This window comes from Lipotes vexillifer, unplaced genomic scaffold, assembly GCF_000442215.2.
Source record: "Lipotes vexillifer unplaced genomic scaffold, Lipotes_vexillifer_v1.1 scaffold213, whole genome shotgun sequence".
NCBI lineage: Eukaryota > Metazoa > Chordata > Mammalia > Artiodactyla > Lipotidae > Lipotes > Lipotes vexillifer.
In genome coordinates, this window is record NW_006780610.1 from 1,976,430 (window position 1) to 1,996,746 (window position 20,317).

General features: G+C 56.3%; 3 protein-coding genes across 5 annotated transcripts in view; 2 read left to right on the forward strand and 1 right to left on the reverse strand.

Moving 5' to 3' along the window:
* Positions 1-12,763, forward strand: part of LOC103087176 (bone morphogenetic protein 8A) — a 27,253-nt gene extending 14,490 nt beyond the window's left edge. The window contains exons 2-7 of the mRNA XM_007453768.1: positions 794-983; positions 1,422-1,570; positions 8,914-9,108; positions 9,895-9,974; positions 10,530-10,640; positions 12,614-12,763. Coding sequence (XP_007453830.1) covers positions 794-983; positions 1,422-1,570; positions 8,914-9,108; positions 9,895-9,974; positions 10,530-10,640; positions 12,614-12,763 — 875 coding nt within the window. The remainder of the gene's footprint in view (positions 1-793; positions 984-1,421; positions 1,571-8,913; positions 9,109-9,894; positions 9,975-10,529; positions 10,641-12,613) is intronic.
* On the forward strand, positions 2,316-4,567 carry OXCT2 (3-oxoacid CoA-transferase 2). Its single transcript, XM_007472325.1, is given in 5 exon segments — positions 2,316-2,333; positions 2,441-2,941; positions 2,944-3,720; positions 3,850-4,204; positions 4,440-4,567. Coding segments are annotated over 5 exon segments (1,779 nt in total).
* The window catches only part of PPIE (peptidylprolyl isomerase E), a 24,753-nt gene continuing 14,379 nt past the window's right edge, over positions 9,944-20,317 (reverse strand). The window contains exons 9-10 of one of the 3 annotated variants that reach the window (XM_007453766.1): positions 19,698-19,844; positions 9,944-9,993 (exon numbers count right to left, since the gene is read on the reverse strand). In XM_007453766.1, the coding sequence (XP_007453828.1) occupies positions 9,944-9,993; positions 19,698-19,844 (197 nt within the window). Of the gene's footprint in view, positions 9,994-19,415; positions 19,501-19,697; positions 19,845-20,317 lie in introns of those variants that run through there. The other 2 variants (XM_007453765.1, XM_007453767.1) reach the window with 2 other exon arrangements.

Consider the following 20,317-nt stretch of genomic DNA (forward strand, 5'->3'; position numbering starts at 1 on the left):
CAGGTGTCACCTCCTCCGGGAAGCCTGCTCAGATCATGCCATGGGACCCTCCAGCTTCCCCAGCACTTGACCCAGCATTTCCAGGAGCTTTCATCCTACCTCGCCTCTTCCTGGTTCTTTTCACGTCTCCCTCCGGCCCCCTTCCTGCTTCCCCTTGTTCCAAAGAGGGTCCTGCCGTCCTTTCACCCTTTGCTGGGTTTTATGGCTGGTGTTATCCCTGCCGGTGCTGTCGTTCCTGGGCTCTAGGCCTTTGCTCAGGCTGGCCCCTGCCTCTGCAGCGTCCTTCTGCCTTGACATCGTGGCAAATTCACTCTCACCCCTCAAGGCCCAGCTCCAAAGCCCTCTCTCCCCTCAACTCCCATCCACATACCGGCTGACTCTGGGAGCCCCATCCTGCCCAAGTGCACTCAGCTGTGTCCCTGCTGCCACCGTGGCCCTTTTCTGCCTTGGGTCTGATGTCCATCTCCCCAGAGGAGGGACCTGTCCTGTGCCCCATCTGTGGGTCCCAGAGCCAGCAGGGTGCTGAGTGGGGCAGGCTGGGTTTGGGGCTTGCGGACAAGACATGGACACTGCCCTTGTGGCACCGCCGTGTGCCAGGTGCTGTGTCAGGTGCCTCACAACACAGCTCCCGGAGCCTTCTCGGCACCCAGGAGGCAGAGCTGGGACAAGCCTGTTCTCGAGGAGGGAGCAGTCCCACCCAGACTGCCCAGGCCCCCAGATCCCACCCGGCCCTGCCCACCCCGGAGCCCAAGCTGGAACCACAAGTGACCACCAGTCCCACTTTGTCTTGCAGTGGAGCAGGACCGCACCCTGGGCCGCCAGGAGCCCCAGTGGAAGGAGTTCCGCTTTGACCTCACCCAGATCCCGGTGGGGGAGGCCGTCACGGCCGCGGAGTTCCGGATTTACAAGCTGCCCAGTACCCACCTGCTCAACTGGACCCTCCACATCAGCATGTTCGAGGTGGTCCTGGAGCAGTCCAACAGGTGCCTGCCCTGCGCCCCGCGGGTCTGCTTAAGCCTCTGCCAGAGGGTCCGGCCCAGCCCTGGGTGCTGGGGGGACATTTCCCAGAGGACAGAAGGGGAGCTTCCTGGGCAGCCCACCCTCAAAGGAGAAAGATGGTTGGCCCGAGGCCTCGTGTCACCGTGGGGAGAGGCCCAGCATCAGTCCTGGATTCAAGTCCCCATCCTACTGTCCTAGCTGTGGGACACGGGCAGGTCACTGAGCTCCTGAGCCTCAGTTTCCGCAGCCGTACATGGGCACAGTGACACCTTTGTACGGTAGACGCAGTGAGAAAAGGCATGTAAGGCACCCAGGTCAGAGCCAGGCGGGGTAGATGCCCCACTGATGGTCCCCCAGGAGGGCACTGGAAACACAAAGGCAGCTGTGCCGGCCCTCGGTTAATTGTTCTTTCGTGTCCACAGGGAGTCTGACTTGTTCTTTTTGGATCTTCAGACGCTCCGATCTGGGGACGAGGGCTGGCTGGTGTTGGACGTGACAGCAGCCAGTGACCGCTGGCTCTTGAACCGTAGCAAGGACCTGGGACTCCGCCTCTATGTGGAAACAGATGATGGTAAGACTCGGGCCAGCAGCGAACCGTCCCCTGGGGGCTCCTCCGAGGAAGCTGCTGGCAGCCGGCGCAGCTAGAGCCCCTCACGTGGCCCTGGAGGCCTGGCCTTTTCCACCTGTGCCGCTGGGGGATACCTCCACCCCTCCGCGGGGGCTCAGTGGGTAGAGAGTGAGGTTCCCGCAGTGCGGGGCAGCAGGAGACCCCCTACCAGCCGAGGCCCTCCTCTCCTTCTGCAGGACCAACAGCTGTGTTGCTCAGAGTGAGTCCGTGTTTTCCCTCCCCAAGACATGGGAGAGCTTTTACTCTACGGAGCTGCCGTCTGCACCAGGAGTTTCCTTCCTGGGCTGGGCGAGGGGAAGCGCTCACACCCTCAGGCTCTGAGGCAGAGGCCTGGGTGTGAATCTCGGCTCTGCAGCCTTCTAACTCGGTGACCTTGGCAGGTTACTTACCTTTTAAGCCTCGGTTTCCTCATCTGTAGAATGAGGATTCACACCTTCATTCATTTAGCAGGTGTTTGGGGGAGAGCCTCCTGGTGGGCCCAGGGTTGGTGTGGGCAACCTGGGCAAAGACAAGTGGGCAAAACAGTAACTCTGAAATATATGCCATCTTATTTAATAGCAGTGGAGGGGGACAGGATCTGATTCAGCGTTCTATAAAACAACCCTCTGAGACACTCCCCCTCGAGGGGATGTAGCATCTCTCCCCCTCCTTCAGTGTTGGCTACGCTTACAGACTTGCTTCCCAAAGTATGCCGTGGGCTGGGGCAGTACCTTTGCAGGGGCAACCTGAGCGGCACCCCTCAGCCGGGTGCTCAGGCTCCCATGAGCACGTCGTGCTCGGGGCCTCCGTGCGCCAGTCCCCGGATCCCTCCAGTCCCTCCTGACTGCCTGGGCCGGTCCCGCCTCCCGCCTTCGCGGCCCGGGAAGCTCGGCCCCTCGGGCCCTCGGAGCGCGGAGACGGAGCGGGGCGGCGGGGAGCCAGCCGGGCGGCCGCGTCACCGCCGGGGGCTCCCTGCCCTGTGACGCGCGGGCGGGGCGCGCACGGCCGCCGCCTGTCCCCGCTGGGCCCGGGACCGGAGCCCTAGCCGGAGCGGAGCGGACGTTGGCAGCCCTGCGGCTCCTGGAGTCCGCGCTCGGGCGCCGGGTCCCCGCCGGCCGCTCGGTGCCAGCGCTGGCGACGGGCGGTGTGTGCGGCTTCGCCAGCAGCACCCGCGCGCGTGCCGAGTCCTACGCGGACCCCGTGGAGGCCGTGAGAAACATCCCGGACGGCGCGAGGACCATGGTCCGGGGCTTCGGCCTCTGCGCGATCCCGGAGAACCTGATAGGGGCGCTGCTCAAGACCCGCGTGAAGGACTTGGCCGTGGTCAGCAGCAATGTGCGGGGGAGAACTTCGGGCTCGGCCTTTTCCTGGGGACCAAGCAGATCACCCGCATCGTCTGCACGTGCTTGGGGGAGAACTCGCTCTGCGAGCACCGGTACCTGGCGGGCGAGCTGGAGCTGGAGATCACGCCCCAGGGCACCCTGGCCGGGCGCATCCGCGCGGGGGCCGCCGGCGTGCCCGCCTTCCACACCCCCACGGCCTACGGGACCCTGGCCCAGGAGGGAGGCGCACCCAGCCACATCGCCATCCTGAGGCAGCCCAGGGAGGTGAGGGAGTTCCACGGACAGCACTACCTTCTGGAGCACGACGTCACGGCTGATTTTGCTTTGGTGAAATGGTGGAAGGCCGACCGGGCAGGAAACGTCATCTTCAGGGCCAGCGCCAAGAACTTCAACGTGCCCATGGGCAAAGCTGCGAGAACCTCAGTGGTGGAGATTGAAGAAACTGTGGACCTGGGGTCGTTTGCCCCAGAGGACATCCATGTTCCTAACATTTACTTAGATCGAGGAATACAGAGGGGAAAATATGAGAAAAGAAATGAGCGTTTAGTGATCCGGAAAGAGGATGATGAAATATGCAAGTCTGCAGATAGTATAGGGACACGGATCATCAAGCAGGCAGCTCTTGAATTTGAGGACGGCCTGTGTGCCAGTTTGGGCATAGGAATCCCTCTTCTGGCCACCAGCTGCATCAGCCCCAGTATAACCGTTCATCTTCACAGTGAAAATGGAATCTTGGGCTTGGGTCCGTTTCCACTGAAAGAGGAGGTGGACGCAGATCTCAACAATGCGGAAAAGCAAACAGTCACCCTTCTTCCTGGGGGCTGTTTTTTCTCCAGCGATGAATCATTTGCCGTGATTCGAGGGGGACACATCGACCTAACCTTGCTGGGAGCCATGCAGGCAGATCTCAACAATGCGGACAAGCAAACAGTCACCCTTCTTCCTGGGGGCTGTTTTTTCTCCAGCGATGAATCATTTGCCGTGATTCGAGGGGGACACATCGACCTAACCTTGCTGGGAGCCATGCAGGTTTCCAAATATGGTGACCTGGCTAACTGGATGATACCTGGCAAGAAGGTGAAAGGAATGGGGGGTGCGATGGATCTGGTGTCCAGTACCAAGACCAGAGTGATGGTCACCATGGAGCACTCCACGAAGGCCAGTGAACCCAAAATTTTGGAGAAATGTACCATGCCGCTGAATGGAAAGCGGTGTGTGGACTGAATCATCACCGAGATGGCCGTGTTTGACATGCACAGGAAGGGAGGACTGGGCTTCCCTGGTGGCGCAGTGGTTGAGAATGCACCTGCCAATGCAGGGGACACGGGTTCAAGCCCTGGTCCGGGAAGGTCCCACATGCAGCAGAGCAACTAAGCACGTGTGCCACAACTACTGAGCCCACGCACCACAACGAAGAGTAGTCCCCACTCGCCACAACTAGAGAAAAGCCCGCCCCAACGTAGCCAAAAATTAATTAATTAATTAATTTTAAAAAAAGAGAGGACTGACCCTGATCGAGCTCTGGGATGGCCTGATGGTGGAGGACATCAAAAAGAACACGGGGAGCACCTTTGCCGTCTCCCCAAATCTCAGACCCATGCAGCAGGTCGATACCTAGCCAGAAAGTGAACCTTGGTCCCAGGGCGTGTGCTTCTCCCTTTAACCTCCTGGATTGCATCCTGAGAAAGACACAATCACAGTGCTACGTTTCACCAGCATCTGGCCGGCTTTCTCCTGCCATCCCAGACTGGCTGCCACTGGATAGGCTTTGTTCTCTCAAGAGGGACATGCCTTTAATTAAAAACAAAAGGAAAACAGAGGCACTGACCTTATATGTCCTGTGAGCTCTGAGAAAGCTCTGCTCCAATCACCCTCCTCCCTGTCTGTGACATTTACATTAAATTCTATGCAGCTTGAGATGATCCCATGGGAAGGGTTTCACTGAAGTGTCTGCTCTTGTGAATGAATCATGAAATGTAAGGAAACATGACGGGGGAGGAACAACTCCACCCAGAGTCTGCGGAAGGCACCGTTTTAGTGTACTGGAACTATGAAAACATACACACATAAATGTGAATTTGTAACCAGGAGAAACGCTGTCTAAATGAAAGATTTTTTTCCTTTGGCCCTATTGACTTTCCTTCTGGGGACTTTCATTTTGTCGCTAAGTTTTGTTTCCTTGTAGCCTCACCTCCTCTGCCTCTCACATTTCTCCTCCTCGTAGCTAAATAGATGTCTCTAGAAGGGAAGCAAGACCGTCTAGGCGGCCAGTAAACTAGTAATAGGGGCAACTGAAGGGGGAGAGACTGTTTGGTGCCGACATTCCACCAGGAAGTCTCCTCTGTGAATAAACAGCTCGCCTGTGTGTGGCCAAAGGCTGCGGCTTAGGATGGGAGGAGTTCTAGAAACCCGGGCGATGGACTTAGATGAGTTTTCTCTTCTTAAATCATAGCGTTCCTGTGTTGTCCAGATCAGACACTTAGACCCTTCTTCTCTGTTATGGAGCCTAAACCAGCCTCTTGTTCATACTCCCTTGAAACCCATGAGGGGCAGTGACGTACCTCATCCTGAATCCACAGTCTCACAAACTAAACAGAAAAAAATGAGTTTGCATTTGCGTGTGTGTGTGCGTGCGTGCGTGCATGTGTAGGGTTCAAACCCAGGCCTGCCGTGGAGCCCACACTTTCTCAATGTGGCTCTAGGGCTGCACGAAATGGATGGGAGCTCATAGGTAAGAACAGGAAGCTCCAGCTGGTCAAGGAAGGCCTTTCAGAGAGGTCTCCCTGAGGCCTCACCCTGACGGGAGGCCCGGATCCTGGAGTGGAGGGACAGTGCACCTGAGAGGACAGCCACAGAGTGTCAGGGGACCGTGACCAGGCGGGCAGTGGGTGGACGTCATTGAGTGGACTGTGCAGCACCTTCTGGGGCTTCTGCTGAGGAGGATTGATCTGCCCTGCGTGGTGGGAGAAGTCCTCCAGCAACAGCCTGGGACAGGCAGAGGTTCTAGAAGCAGATGAGTTACAGGACTGTTACACAGTAGCAAGAAGGAAAAGCACTGAGTTCCTAGTTCTCATGCGGTGAGGAAATGCCCTGTGGGACAAAAGCACACCTGGTCACAGCTGGATCCCCTCCAAGGGTTTCAGCCAGGCGTCCTGATTGTCCTTCAACGTGGCACTAGGGTCACATCCATGACCGCAGGGTGAGGCGGGGCAGGGGCTGCAGGGAAGGGGCAGGTGGCACCCAGAGCAGAAAGAGGCCTTGGGGAGAGATGGGAGCAATCTTGGCCTGGCCCAGGGGTAGGGGGCATGAATCCTCGGGGATGTGATAGGGCAGGGGAGCTGCCAAGACATCCAGGCTCTGATGGGGTAGACTCAGAAATGGGGGGAGGCTGGAGGTGTTAGGGGCCTTCCTGGCCCAGAGGAGCAGCATCTTCATCGATCTGCGTGCGGGGGGAGGCCACAGTGTGGTCCCCATCTCGAGGTGTGGCCACACGTCCCACGTCTCTCACAAAGGGGACAGCATGCCTGCCAGCAACCTCACAGTTCAGGTCTAGAGGCAGGGACCCTGGGCCTCAGAGGTTCTTGAAGTTCCTGCCTCTGCTTTCTGGAAAGGGTCCTGCCAGAGCCAGGCAGCCTGGGTGCCACCACCTGGACAGCTGGGGCCTGCCATGTGACCCAATCTCTCTGCGCCCAGGAGACCCCAATACGATCCTCGACCAGACAGTTGCACAAGAAAAGCCTACAGTGAGCACAGCCTCGGGAGCACCGAAGGTCTCCCTGGCTTCTCAGTGGACAGGGCTCTCCAGGGATTCACAGGACAGGGCGGCTGCACACCCAGGCCTGGAGGGCTGCCAGGCCAAGACCACCCCATGTGTCCACCACGTGTGGAGCTCCGCTCCAGTGCCGCGTGGATGACAGCCGCCCGCCTGCCCTCGTCGCTCCACGGGCCTTTCCCTCTGAGGCAGGGCTGCTATGTGTCTTGTGTCTCTGCATCCTTACGGGCCTGCTGTTCTTCCTCGTGACCCTAACCTGCCATGACCCAAACTCCCCGAACGGCTTCTCCCTGGGCCCCTCCCCGTGTCAGCTCCTGTCTCAGCAGGGTCATCCCTGAGTGGCACCTCTGATGGGCCCAGTGCATGTTTGTGGCAGGTGATGTCATAGGTCAAAAGTTAGTCTCTGGTCGATTAGTTGTTTAATCAACTCTGGCGCATGGACTCAGGGCTAAAGCACAGCTGTGTAAGGGCTGGCGATGTCCTTGACCTGTAATGTGCAGTGGAGGATCATGAGACCCACTAATAGAACACACATGTCTATGTATGTGCATATGTGTACACTAGCTGTATAAATGCACACATGCGTGTACACATACACATATGTGCATGTGTGTCTATGCCTGTGCATCACTGTTGCAACACTGGGGTGAAATGTACATGGAAGTGGGATGTTCGGCCCTGTGTTTTTTTTGCGGTATGCGGGCCTCTCATTGCTGTGGCCTCTCCCGTTGCGGAGCACAGGCTCCGGACGCACAGGCTCAGCGGCCATGGCTCACGGGCCCAGCCGCTCCACGGCATGTGGGATCTTCCCAGACCGGGGCACGAACCTGTGTCCCCTGCATCGGCAGGCGGACTCTCAACCACTGCACCACCAGGGAAGCCCCGGCCCTGTGTTTTACGAAACATTAACAGTGAGCTTGTAGTCATGCCCTGTTGTTTAGTGTGAGAAAATTCCACAGGGAAAGGAAATGAAGAGGTTGTATCACATTCTCATCTTTATGATGAAAGCCAGGAAATAACTTAAATGTCTAAAGAGAAACTAATATCTAAATATTCAGATATATCTACTGAAAGGAATTTTATACATTTGAAATGTTCATAGTTGAGACTTAACAACCGAGAAAATGTTTATGTGGAAAAATTGGGAAAAATACAGACTTCTTTCTTATGCTCACTATTTAAATTAACATATGAGAATATCCCAGAAAAATGAAAATGTGTTGTAGCAGGGGAGGGGTTTTACAGGTAATATTTTTCCTAAGGTTCTTTACAGTTGTTGTTTTATATCACTTTGACAATTAAAAAACAAGAGGTCATTGGAACTACAAAGATGTACAAGAACATAGTTTTATTGGTGGAGGTGACTTTTCCAGGGATAACCAGTGTGTTTTTCCGGCATCCTCAGGCTTTAAGCAGCTGTGGGTAAAATCCCAGTTTTACAAGCATCACTACTCCTAGGCTGAGGCCCCAGTCATGTCTCTGCCCACAGCCTTTTCTCTCTTTCTTCCTTTTCAAACCACAAACCCTCTGGTTAAGAACTTAAATGGACAAGAAGGGCTCTGGAATTAGATGCACGTGTCTGAACGTGGACTTGGCGTAAATGTCTCTGCCCGTGGCGCCTGGGGTCTCGTTTGGGGGCATCGGTGAGTGGCCTGCTCTTGGGCGGCGCTCAGCAGAGCAAGCACTGAGTCCTGGCAGCCGCTCCCACCAGCTGGGTGTTGCACTGATCCCCAGAAAGGATGGGGTGGAAGGTAGAATTCGGGCCTCGGGGCCCCGAGATGGATGGGAGCCCTGGTTCTGAGAGTCCCCGGTAGTGGTGCTCTGAGCCGTCACCGAGGGGCTCTGATGCTTCTCAGTGAAATGATGGGTCTGGCGTCACCATGAAGACTGGTTGAGATCATCACGTGAACTGACTGAAAGCTGTAAAGCGCTGTCACAACGGGTGGTGCCCTGGACCATCACTAATCCCGAGCCTGTGCTCCCGAGGACCCTCCCCCTCTCCTGCAGACCTGCCCGTTGGGGGCTGGGGCTGGACTTGGGACTCAGGTCTTCAGAAGAGGAGACTGAGACCCAGTGGGTCCCCTGCAGCCTCAGGCTCCGTGCTCCTGGCCCGCCCACAGAGAGGTCCCTGCTGTGTCCCCGTGCAGGGCCCCACCCTCGAGTGACCGCCCTCTCTGCTCTCTCCGTCTCAGGGCGCAGCGTGGATCCTGGCCTGGCCGGTCTGCTGGGGCAACAGGCACCGCGCTCCAAACAGCCTTTCGTGGTCACCTTTTTCAGGGCGAGCCCCGGCCCCGTCCGAGCCCCTCGGGCGGTGAGGCCCCTGAAGAGGAGGCTGCCGAAAAGAACCAACGAGCTGCCGCCCCCAAACAAACTGCCGGGGATCTTCGGTGAGGTTGGGGACCAGGTGGTGGGGACAGAACCCTCCCGGCTTCAGTGGGGTCAGGCTGATGGTCAGTCACCCAGCCACCTTTCCTGACACCACTTTGCCCCTGCACCCTGGGGACCAGCCGCTGCAATGTCTCCAGGGCTCTGAGCATCTGCCCTCACCGCCCCTGCTGCCCTGAAGTCCCTTCCTGCCCTCCCTGGCTCACCAGGCCCCCCCCACCCCCTCGTCAAAATCAGGTGCCCCTGGTGGCCCTCGGTGCTGCCCCGGGCACCCTGCAGGATCCAAGCGTTTGTGTGAAGGTGTCCCTACCAGGCCAAGCCCCTGGGGATCAGAGCCCCCTGGTGCCCTCCTTTCCTTCACGGGGAGCCAGGCTTTGCTTGGCCTCAGTGGGAACCACTTGTCCTGTGGAATGGGCGTGGCTGGAGAGGCGGATGACGTCAGGGGTGTCTCCGGAGGAAAGGAGGAGGGGCTGCTGGACGGCAGAGGGTCCCTGGGCTGTTTAGTGGACCATCGGGAGTCACAGGCTGAAAGTCAGGGGAGGCTGGGCTGAGCGTGGGGTGACTGTAATCACGGGGAATCATCTGGAACCATCGAAGGTTCTTGACCAGGGTCACGGCGCCAGCAGAGCTGCAGAGATGGGCTTTATGAGACCAAATGGGTTAGTTTCCCATCATTCATTTACTCAACAAATGAGCCAATCAGGGCGTCCCCCGCCCCGGGAGCTCCCTGTGGTGGGTGCACAGAGCAGGAACCCCAGCAAAGACCTCGCCCCTTCTGTCCCCCACAGACGACGTCCACGGCTCCCACGGCCGACAGGTGTGCCGTCGGCATGAGCTCTATGTCAGCTTCCGGGACCTTGGCTGGCTGGTAATTCCTGACTCTCGTTCTTTCCTAAATGACAGTCCCCATCTTGATGATGGCAAGTGTATGTCCAAGAGGAGGTAGAATCCTGGGGGATTTGCATTTTCTTTTTATTTTCCTCTGTGTTTTCCCAAGTTCTCTAAAGGGAGAATGTGTTGCTTCTGTAGTGAAAAGTGCTTTTTTGTGAAAACCATGAAAATGGAGACTGTCTGAATCTTTAGCCATAAAATGTCAGAGCAGCAGCAGGAAAACTGAGGCCAGGGTGGGCAGTGCCTCTGGCCTTTGCTGTGACTGGGGGTGGGCTGGGGAGGACGAAGCTGAGCGCTGATGGCACATGAAGGGGACGGAGATCGTGCCCGGCCCTGTCTGCTGAGGGTCTTCCGGTGGATGTCAGGCATCTGGGGGACACTGCCCTGGGAGGGGCCCGAGGGTGGGTTGGTGGGCCCTGAGGCTGAGGGACAGTAAGGGGCAGCCCTGAGTTGTGCTGTGACAGGTGCTGGACTGGGGGGCTCGGGAGGGGCACATGAATGGGACTCACCCTCTCCCATTACCTGCCCCCAGGACTGGGTCATCGCCCCCCAAGGCTACTCAGCCTATTACTGTGAAGGGGAGTGCTCCTTCCCACTGGACTCCTGCATGAACGCCACCAACCACGCCATCCTGCAGTCACTGGTCAGTATGACGTCCCTCTGCCTGGACGCCCAGGGGAGGGGTTTGCGGAGGAGAGGGGCGTGTGCAGCCAGCAGGTGATGGCAGCACTGCCGTGTCAGGGAGCTTTCTCTAGATGGAAACCTTTCTGCGTGCGCGTGCACTGAAATCCCACAGCCGTGCAGAAACTGGTCCCCGTGTGGGCCACCCCCAACCCGTGCACCTGAACACACGTGCACGTGGGGGACTTGCATGTCCATGCGGTGGGTACCAGACTTGTAAAGGCCCGCCTGCTGGTGGTCAGAGGCACAGCCCGTGCATGATAGGCGGGCATCCCACACGGCTACTTGTGCCCTCAGAACACACATGCGCACCATGTTCACTGGCACGTTCGGCCTCCTGTGTGTCACACACGCCCTCAGGGTCGGGGTGGGTGACACGTGTGGGTTCTGCCCCCTCTTCCTGTGCAGGAGTCACCAGGTACCCCGTGCCCTTCTGGTTTCCCCTCCCGTGCCTTTCCCGTTGGCTCTGTTTTCTGGGTCCCTCTCGGCTCTTTGTGTCTCTACAGGCTTTTGATGCCCCGGTGTCTGGGGAAACTTTAAATGCTGAAAAATTTCTAATAGGAACACTGTTGCTTATCGCTGCTTTTCGCTGCGTGTTTTAAATGTTTTTTAGTGCTGAGGCTTCTTTCTAGAACATTGACCTGGACACTGTAGTTACAGGCTGTTCAAGGTGATGCCCTAGAGCAAAGGAGTTAAGGCAGCGTGGACCCCCGGATAATGCCTCCTTTCCCAATGGTCACATGGGGTTTGCGGGACCCCCGGGGAGCTCCTTCCTTGAAGAAGGTCGGGGTGATGGAGCCTGTCCTGGCAGCAGGCTGCTCAGAGCTGGGGCTTCTGGGGTAAGGCTGGGCTCTGGGGACCGGGGGCCAGGCTGCCGGACAGGGCCCCCCATGAGACGGCTTCGCCCAGGTCCTGCTCCAGCGGCCTCCGTGAGGCCTGGGAGGTCCCGGTGGATGGAAGCAGGTTCCCTTTTCTCTCCAGCCCCTGACAGGCTGGGGGGCTGCCTTCACGGCCCTTCCATGAAGAGTCCAGGGTGAATGGCAGCTCATCCTGCCGAGTCTCCAGATAAATATTTTTGTAGAGGCTGCAAGAGTTCACTCAGTCGGGCTCTTTAGGGGTAGAGCTGTTTGGAGGAGGGTAGCGGGATCCCCGTGCCAGGTCCCAGTCGTGCCGCGGCCTCGGCCTCAGCCATGGAACTGGGCAGGTGACTCGGTCCCTGTGCCCTCAGTGGTCATCTGCCCAGAACAATCCCTGCCTAGAAATCGTTAGGAGGGGTGGAGGTGCTTTGAGAAACAACAGTGTCGGACACCCCAAGGGTGAGCCCAGAAGTCTGGCCGCCAGCAGGTGTAACACGGACCTTCACCGGCTCCCAGTCTGGAGGGGGAGACGGACCAGAAACAGCTCAGGCGGACAAGACACGATCAGGGACGTTGCAGAAGCGCAGGGAGGAGAGAGGAGCAGAGGGGACCCCGGGGGCGACGCTGCAGGGGCGCAGGCAGGACCTGGCACACGTGCCGGGGGCCAGCAGGGTCAGGGTCGTCCTGTCTGAGGGGAGGGGCTGTGACAGGAGCCACAGGTGCCCAGGCTGGGCCTGAGGGCAGCGGCGGGGCGGGGGGGGGGGGGGATGCCTGGGCGCACTTACTCCTCCAGGACTTTCATCTTCTCTCCTTTCTTGAAGGACAAGTCGTCTGGGTGGGGCTGTGACAGGAGCCACAGGTGCCCAGGCTGGGCCTGAGGGCAGCGGCGGGGCGGGGGGAGGGGTGGGGGCGGCCAAGGGGGCGGGGCCGGGGCAGAGCTCGCGCCGGCACCTGCCGGGCTGCGGGGCGAGATGGCGCCGGGGAGGGGCGAGCGGCTGGAGCCCGGGCGGCAGGAGCTGGGGGCTGGGACGGGCCCCCGCGGTTCTCACGCCTCTGCCTGCCGCCCCCTCCCCGCCAGGTGCACCTGATGAAGCCTGAGGCGGTGCCCAAGGCGTGCTGCGCGCCCACCAAGCTGAGCGCCACCTCCGTGCTCTACTACGACAGCAGCAACAACGTCATCCTGCGCAAGCACCGCAACATGGTGGTCCGCGCCTGCGGCTGCCACTGAGGCCCCGCCCCGCCTGCTGCGCAGCCCCTACCGGGTCAGGTCAGCCCTCCGCAGGGGGCACCCCCCAGCGCCCTCACAGCTCAGGCAAGGAGGCAGTGAGGGCGCCCCTCCGCTGCCCACATCCTGCCAGGTTCTGGTCCTCCCCTGGCCCCTCTGCCCCGTCCCCGCCCGGCGCCTGAGGCGGTGGTGGAACTCCGGCCTGGTGGTCTGCGTCCGCAGCAGGGTCCTACCCCAGCCCCCTCCCCAGAGGCACGGGCTGACCGTTCTTTGGGGCTGGCAGAGTCCTGTCTGAGGACCTGCCCTTGACCACTGCTGGCCCAGCTGTGGGCGGATGTGGGACGAACTCAGAGGCACCTGCAGCCCAGGATGGCCACCTCAGGCCCTTCACTGTCCATGACAGGGTCTGGGGATGTGTAGACAGGTCCTGTTCCATCTCCAGTTGCCTGCCCTTCCCCGGTGCAAAACTGGGCATTTCTGGGCGCTTCTGTTAGGGTGTGGTGTTGCCCTCGGTGGGCTATATTTGTGGATCTGAATGACCAAACCGCTGGCCACAAGGAGGCATGTGGGTCGCCTCCAGAAAGAGCTAAATGAACAGCATGGTTTAGGGCCAAGGCCGATGGCATTCATCTTCCCTGTCTTCCTCCTTTGACCTGCCTCTGCCGTCTGGGGAAGACGTGCAGTGCACGGACACTTTAGGGAAACAAAAAATCCTGGGGGGCTTTATTGACCCCGTCTGTCTGTCACCATGTTGAACCATCAGGAGCTCAGCTCTGTGGAAAAGTTATCTTTTTGCTGAGCCAAGTATGGTGCGTACATTGGGTGGCCAGGGTGACGATGCCCAGCACGGTTGGCATAGTTTCCCTTAACCTTCTGCACGGCAGTCATCAATAATCAACCTTAACATTTTTTCTTTCAAATCTGGATAGAATTTCAAAATGACCAGCACAGAACTCCAGGTGGCCACCACCAACAGGTTAGAGTTGGCATGTGGAGTGAAAACTCTGTGCCATCTCCTGCCTCCAGTGCTCTGGGACAGGGAGCAGCCTGGGGCCAGGCGCGGAGCGAGGGCAAGTCTTGTTAGCACCTGCCCGTGTCCAGAAGCTGTCAGAAACAGTCAGCCAAGTCTGCATCACCCCGTGTGCCCAGGAGCCCTGTCCTGTTTCTTGGGGCCTGTGAGCCAGAGAAAAGGCCCCGGTCCCAGGGAAGTGACAGGCAGCAATTAAGCTGAGCTGGGTGGGGAGGTTCCCGGAAACCACTGCTCTCCTTGGAGCGGCCGCCGGCAGTTGGAGTGTTTATTTGATTTCTGACTTGGTAAGCCTGTAATTTACCTGGTGGAACAGACTGCGTCCAGCTGCCCGAACCCTGAAATACTGTGTCATTAAAAGCAGAGCCTGGGCCCGCCCCAACCCACAGGCACAGCCCAGGATGTGCAGCCCTGGAATTCACTCTGCGCCCCAAGGAGGGGCTCTGGGAGCGCAGGTCTGGCAGCAGGGGTGGGGGCTGGGGCCTTGCTGCAGGACAGCAGCCCCTCTGCCTGGGCCTGGGAGGGCCTCTGGGAGCCAGTGCACAGGAAGAGATCCTCCCCATGGACACAGGAGACTGGAAAATGGTGAGCTCCCCATCAGTGTAGGGATCTAAGCTCTGGCCTACATGTTAGGGAACATGACTTGGTGGCTTCCTCCTCTGGGCCTATTTCCCATCTGTAACATGAAGCATGGACTTTTTGATCTGAAAAGGGCCTTCAGCCAGGGAATCTGTCTGCCAACCCTGTCTCACACTGAGCCCAGAGGCAGCTTGGTAACCCTGAACACGGAGCTCAGGTGGCCATCACGAATCAGAGCTGGCACGTAACATGGAACCTGTTTGTTATTCTAGTACTTACCTAACAGTTCTCTCTTCCCAACATGGAAGATTGTCTCTTAGGTAAATATAAATCTTAAATTAGCAGATTATTTTGAGAACTAACTTTTTTCACTTGAGAATTTTTACTTGTAATTTTCTAAATTTCAAATTTTTTTTATTGCGGAAGTGGAAAAATCAAAATGTTAGCTCACCAGCTACAAATTACTGAGAAAAATGGTAGTCTTAATGGTAGTTTCATCAATGACTACCATTAAAATGGAATTGACAACTAATTTTTTTTTTTGACAATATATATATATATTTTTTTGGCGGTACGCGGGCCTCTCACTGTTGTGGCCTCTCCCGTTGTGGAGCACAGGCTCCGGACACGCAAGCTCAGCGGCCATGGCTCACGGGCCTATCCGCTCCGCGGCATGTGGGATCTTCCCGGACCGGGGCACGAACCCGTGTCCCCTGCATCGGCAGGCGGGCTCTCAACCACTGCCCCACCAGGGAAGGCCCGACAATTTTTTAATTTGGTATTTTTAGGCCCAGCCAGTGATTAGCTTGGTCGGGTACGCCAAGAATGTCTGTCATATTATCCAAAGGTTGGTAGATGTGGAGTACACCTCATCTACCAATCAAGCTGTGCACAGCAGGAGTGGAGTTACAATCCTTTTTCAAGAAGAACAACTGAAAAACAGTAAGTTATTGCTTATGTACCTGGCCGTCAGACTTCCAGCAACTTTTGCCATCCAGTTACCAAATGAAACGAAGTAGGAAAAGCCCTGAGGAGTGGAACAGTTGTGAATGGACACGAAGCCCATGTATGTTATCCCAAGAGTTATCTGTTTGCTTAGCCAAGCATTGCAGCTGCAGTACCCTTGCTCAGGGCCTGGCTTGTTTACCTGGCCAGACTAGAATAAATAAGGGTGGTCAATTCAGACCCACTGACAGCAGTAAGAAATCAGTGACAGTTGATAGGCAGGGAGGACACATAGGAAAAAAGGCTAAGGTGAAATGCACAACAGTTTTGGTGTTTGCAGTGCAATCCCGGCCTCAAGACCAAGTCATCATAATGTGAGGTTCACTGTCTTCAAACTAAGATAGGTAGTAACATGTTCTGGAAAAATCCCTAAGAAATAGGAAAAGAGGCAGCAGGGCAAGAGTACAGATTTTTGGAGCCAAATGGATTTGAATCCTGGTTCTTCTTCCTCTGTAGAGCACGATACTGGCTTTCCTTCCAAGCTATTTAAAAAGGTCATATACGGACACAAACATTTAGGACAACATCTGGCACATAAATGCTTAACTGGTACCTGTTGGTATTATTACAAATGAATTTGCTAGTTTTGAGCCCCTTCCGTGCTTGTCCACTAAACCTCTCCTCCTCCCAGAATGTATCCTGTGGTGTTTTATTTCAGAGCTGTGCTTTTCCCACCGCAATCCTTTGAGGGCAGGACTTGTGTTCTCACCTGCTTTAAAGGCCTGGGACAAGTGCCCAGTTATGCAGGCAGTGGCCAGGGCTGTGACATTGTGCTCTGTGTTCCCAGAGACAAGGGGATCCCAGTGGCCTGCTGAGGGCACTCAGCACCACCAGGTGCCCTTTTGGCAGTTTAAACAGGGGTTGTCCATCCCAAGTGTTATTCCTTACGAGGAGGCCTTTTGTGAGCATTTGACCCACTTTTTAAAAAAATGTGCTTTTCATTTTTTACAAAAGTAATGCAGTTTTGGAGAAAAGTTTGGGAAAAACAAAAAATAAAACAATTCAAATCACTATAATCCTCTAAGTCAGATAAACATGCTAGAAAAATTTTGAATTTATTTCTAGGCTTTTTTCTTAGAATACATATAAAATATAGATGTTTACATATTACAGATAGGTATTTGTACAAAATTGGGGTCATACTGTATTATATAAACTGCTTTAGATGTGCTTTTCATTTTATTATATGGTGTAATTTTCCCTGTTAATAAATATTTTTTGAAAATATGGCTGTCTAGTTTTCTATCACCTAACTCCATAAGACTCAGTTTTCACCACTAAAAAGTAGGTCCCACAACCTCTTTCTTGTGCTGGCAGCATCTGGAGCAGACACACTGTGAGAAAGTCCAGCAGTCACAGGACTGGTCCCAGGGCTACACCCCCGGGCCTGTTCCTCCATGCAGCCCTCACAGGGCCTCCACAGATGGGGCCCGGCCCTGGAGGAGCTAGTGAGGGGATGCATGAGCAAAGCCAAGCCCCGTGTTCTCAGTCCTGGTGCTGGCTTAACAGAGCAATGGAAACGTGGACGGGGAGGCCAGGCAGTCCCAGGAAGGCAGCTTTGACCTTCAGCCTGCAGCAAAGGCCCCACAGCGCCCCAGGTCCACTTCCCACAAGCCAGAGCCCTCCTGAGCAACAGAGGGTCAGTGCTGTGCTGTGACTGGTTGAGCAAGGTGGCTAGGCCACTGCTCCCCACACTCTGGGCTCCCTGTCCTGCCTGGCAGAGTAGGGCTCAGACCAACCATGGAGACCATGACTGTCTCCCCACAGGCCTGCAGTTGCCCTGCTGTAGACTTGAGGCTAGAGCTCAGGAAACACCCCAGGGCTCCATTATGGCTGATGGGGAGATGGCCACGCTTCCGACCCCAGCGCTGCCACATCATCCTGGGTGACCTGAACAGTCATGTCACCTGAGCCTTGGTTGACCTCTGCACAGGGTTCTGGTGTGGAAACAGTGGGTTAACACCTGTGGACACCCAGAGGGGCACTGGGAAGGCCACTGTAGCTCCAAACCCACTGAGCTTCCCAACCTGCTGGCTGGTCTCAACCTCGCTAGGCTGTCAGGAGTCGGTCCTCTCTTGGGGGGCTGGCTATACTAAGCTCTTCATACATATCCTTTCTTGGCTCTTATAAAAGCCCTGAAGTCACTGCCATCACCCTGCTCCACTAAAGCCTGCCCTAATGCTGTGGGCAGTCAGGTAGACTGACCTGTGACGGCCACAGTCTACACTCAGAGGGGGTGCCTGGGCCTTGAGGTGGGGGGGTCTCTTTTGGCAGCTCCATAAGGATCAGGAGTAACTGTGGTACATCTGAGGTCTGAGGAGACAGAAACCTGGTCAGCTGCAGCAAAGGGGGCTCAGCTGAGGGCCAGGAGTCCATTCGGCACATGGGAGCCTGAGGTAGAGCCAGAGTGCCATCATCCCTCAACAGCTCTCCTGGGGTCACCAGGGCCAGGGGACAACAGGCCACACTCCTGCCTTGTCCAGATTTCTACTCAACATGTAAAAGCCCAGCCGGGTAGACTCTGAATGGTCTGAGTAACCCCACCCCACAGGGAGGTATCTAGTGGCTACAGGGCTCAGTCTCTGCTCAGTGCCTTCAGCAGGTCAGGGTTCCTTTAAAGCCACTGGCTGACCAGTCCATGGAGGGGGAGCAGAGAGAAGCCAGCCTGACTTGAGCTCCAGGAAGTGGCTGCACACAGAGACCAGACTGTGAGCTCAGCATGGGTGAGACCACTTGTCTCATCAGTGGTCAGCAAACTTTCTGCAAGGGTTCAGATAGTAAATATTTTAGGCTTTGGGACGGCGTTGGTTAATTTCATGTCTATAGCTAAGCCATGGTATCAACTTTTTAGCCAAAACACCAGTCTGGATGTTTCTGTGAAGGTATTTTTCAGATGTGATTGACATTTACATCAGTAGACTTGGAGTAAAGCAGATGACCCCCCCCCCATAACGGGGGTGGTCCTCATCCAATCAATTGAAGGCCTTAAGACAGAAAGACTGGGATCACCTGAGGAGGAATTCTGCCTCCAGACGGGCTTTGGACTCAAGCTTCAATATCAACTATTTCCTGGGGCTCCAGCCTGCTGGCCTGCCCTGCAGCTATCAGACTTCTCAACCCGCACGACTGCAGAGCCAATTCCGTGAAATAAATCTCTTTCTCTATGAACATATACGCACACCCTACTGGTTCTGTTTCTCTGGGAACTCTAATACAGGGACCATACAGTATCTGTCACGAATTACTCAACTCTGTCACTGCAGTGAGCAAGCAGCCACAAACAATATGTAAACAAATGGGTGTGGCTGTGTTCCAATAAAACTTTATTCACAAAAACAGGCAGTGGGCTGGATTAGACCCAACGGGTTTGCTGACCTCTTGTCTCCTGACAAATAGGTACAGTACCTGGCATGGAGAAGGCATTTTGAGTAATAAAATATCATTTAAAAAAACTGTAGAATGAAAGCAAATGAGCAAATGAATCACGGAGACTGAGCAGTACACCCACTGGCTACGAGACTGGCAGCATGATTTGGGAGTGGAGGCACTGTAGATAGTAACTTTTCCACTGTCTTTGATTCCCATGGTCTTGACAATGGTCTGACAAGGGTATCTGGCTTGAAGATGTATCACCCGACATCTCAGGGAATTGCCCGAGGGAAGAAAGAAAAGCTGTGGGGAAGATGCTATTTCCTATTCCTTCACCAACCTGTCTTGGGGGGCAGTTTAGCTTTAGATGCAACCTCTGACAACTCCCAGGAACCAGCTGGAGGCAGCAGTACAAAAAATAGAATTTATTTTACCCAAAGAAAACGTCTAGGATCCACAGAGGTGGGCCCAGGAGAGGCCCTGGCCTGGAAAGGGCACGCACAGCCATCCACGGTGGGGAGGGCAGCACCCTGGCCCACGGCCCCACTTGGGGAAGAGCCAGAGGCGGCCCAGGCCGTGCCTGCAGAGGAGCTGCCCCACGCTGACCCCAAGGAAGGGCCAGGACACAAAGCCCTGCTTGCCGCAAACGGGACACCTTGGCTGCCGGTTCCCTGGGCTGACAGCTGCCCTCTCACATGTACTCCCCACAGTCGGAGATGATGACCTTCTGCTTGGGTTTCCCGTCCTTGCTGCCCTGGGCCTTTGCAGGCAAAACAGAAGAGGAAGAATCAGGGGAGGGAGGGAGGGAGGGTGGAGAGGAAAGGGCAGCTCAGGATACCCACCCCGCCCCCTGCCCCCCCACCCCCAGCAGCAGCAGCCGTGGCCTCTCTCTCCAGGCCCCGGAGCCCCCGCTCCTGCCCTCCCACACGGCTGTGCACCAGGGGCCTGGGCGGCCGCCCACCTCAATCTGCCGCAAGACATCCAGGCCTTCCGTGATCTCCCCAAATACCACGTGCTTGCCATCCAGCCAATCCGTCTTGTCACATGTCAGGAAGAACTGGGAACCATTGGTGTTTGGGCCAGAGTTGGCCATGGAGAGCAGGCCTGGGGGAGAGAACGACCACATCGACCCCCTCCACCCTGCTCCCGGCCCTCAGGACGTCTGGTAGTAGAGGGAGGAGCGTAAATGCTGCTGGGGGGGGGGAATGCAATGAGGACCTGGAACTGACTACTGGCAAGATGGAGGCTGCCAGCATCTTTGAGAAGAGTGGTTTCAGTGGACAGGTGGCACTAGAAGTCTGTCTAGCGGGGACAGAGAGAATGGAAGGCAGGGAGTCTACATAACTTTTTCAAGAAGTTTTGCTTACAATGGGGACCAGAGGCATGGGTGATAGCTGAGGGGGTACATGAATCAAAGATTTTTTTGAAAGATTGACACTGCGCACTTTTGTGCTAAAGGACTGATCTAGCAGAGAAGGGGAAATGCATTACACAAGGCTGCAGGGGCACATCCACAGAAGCCAGGTTCCGAAGTAGGGGAGAGGAGTAGGGGTCCAGGCCACGAGCAGAGGGAAGAC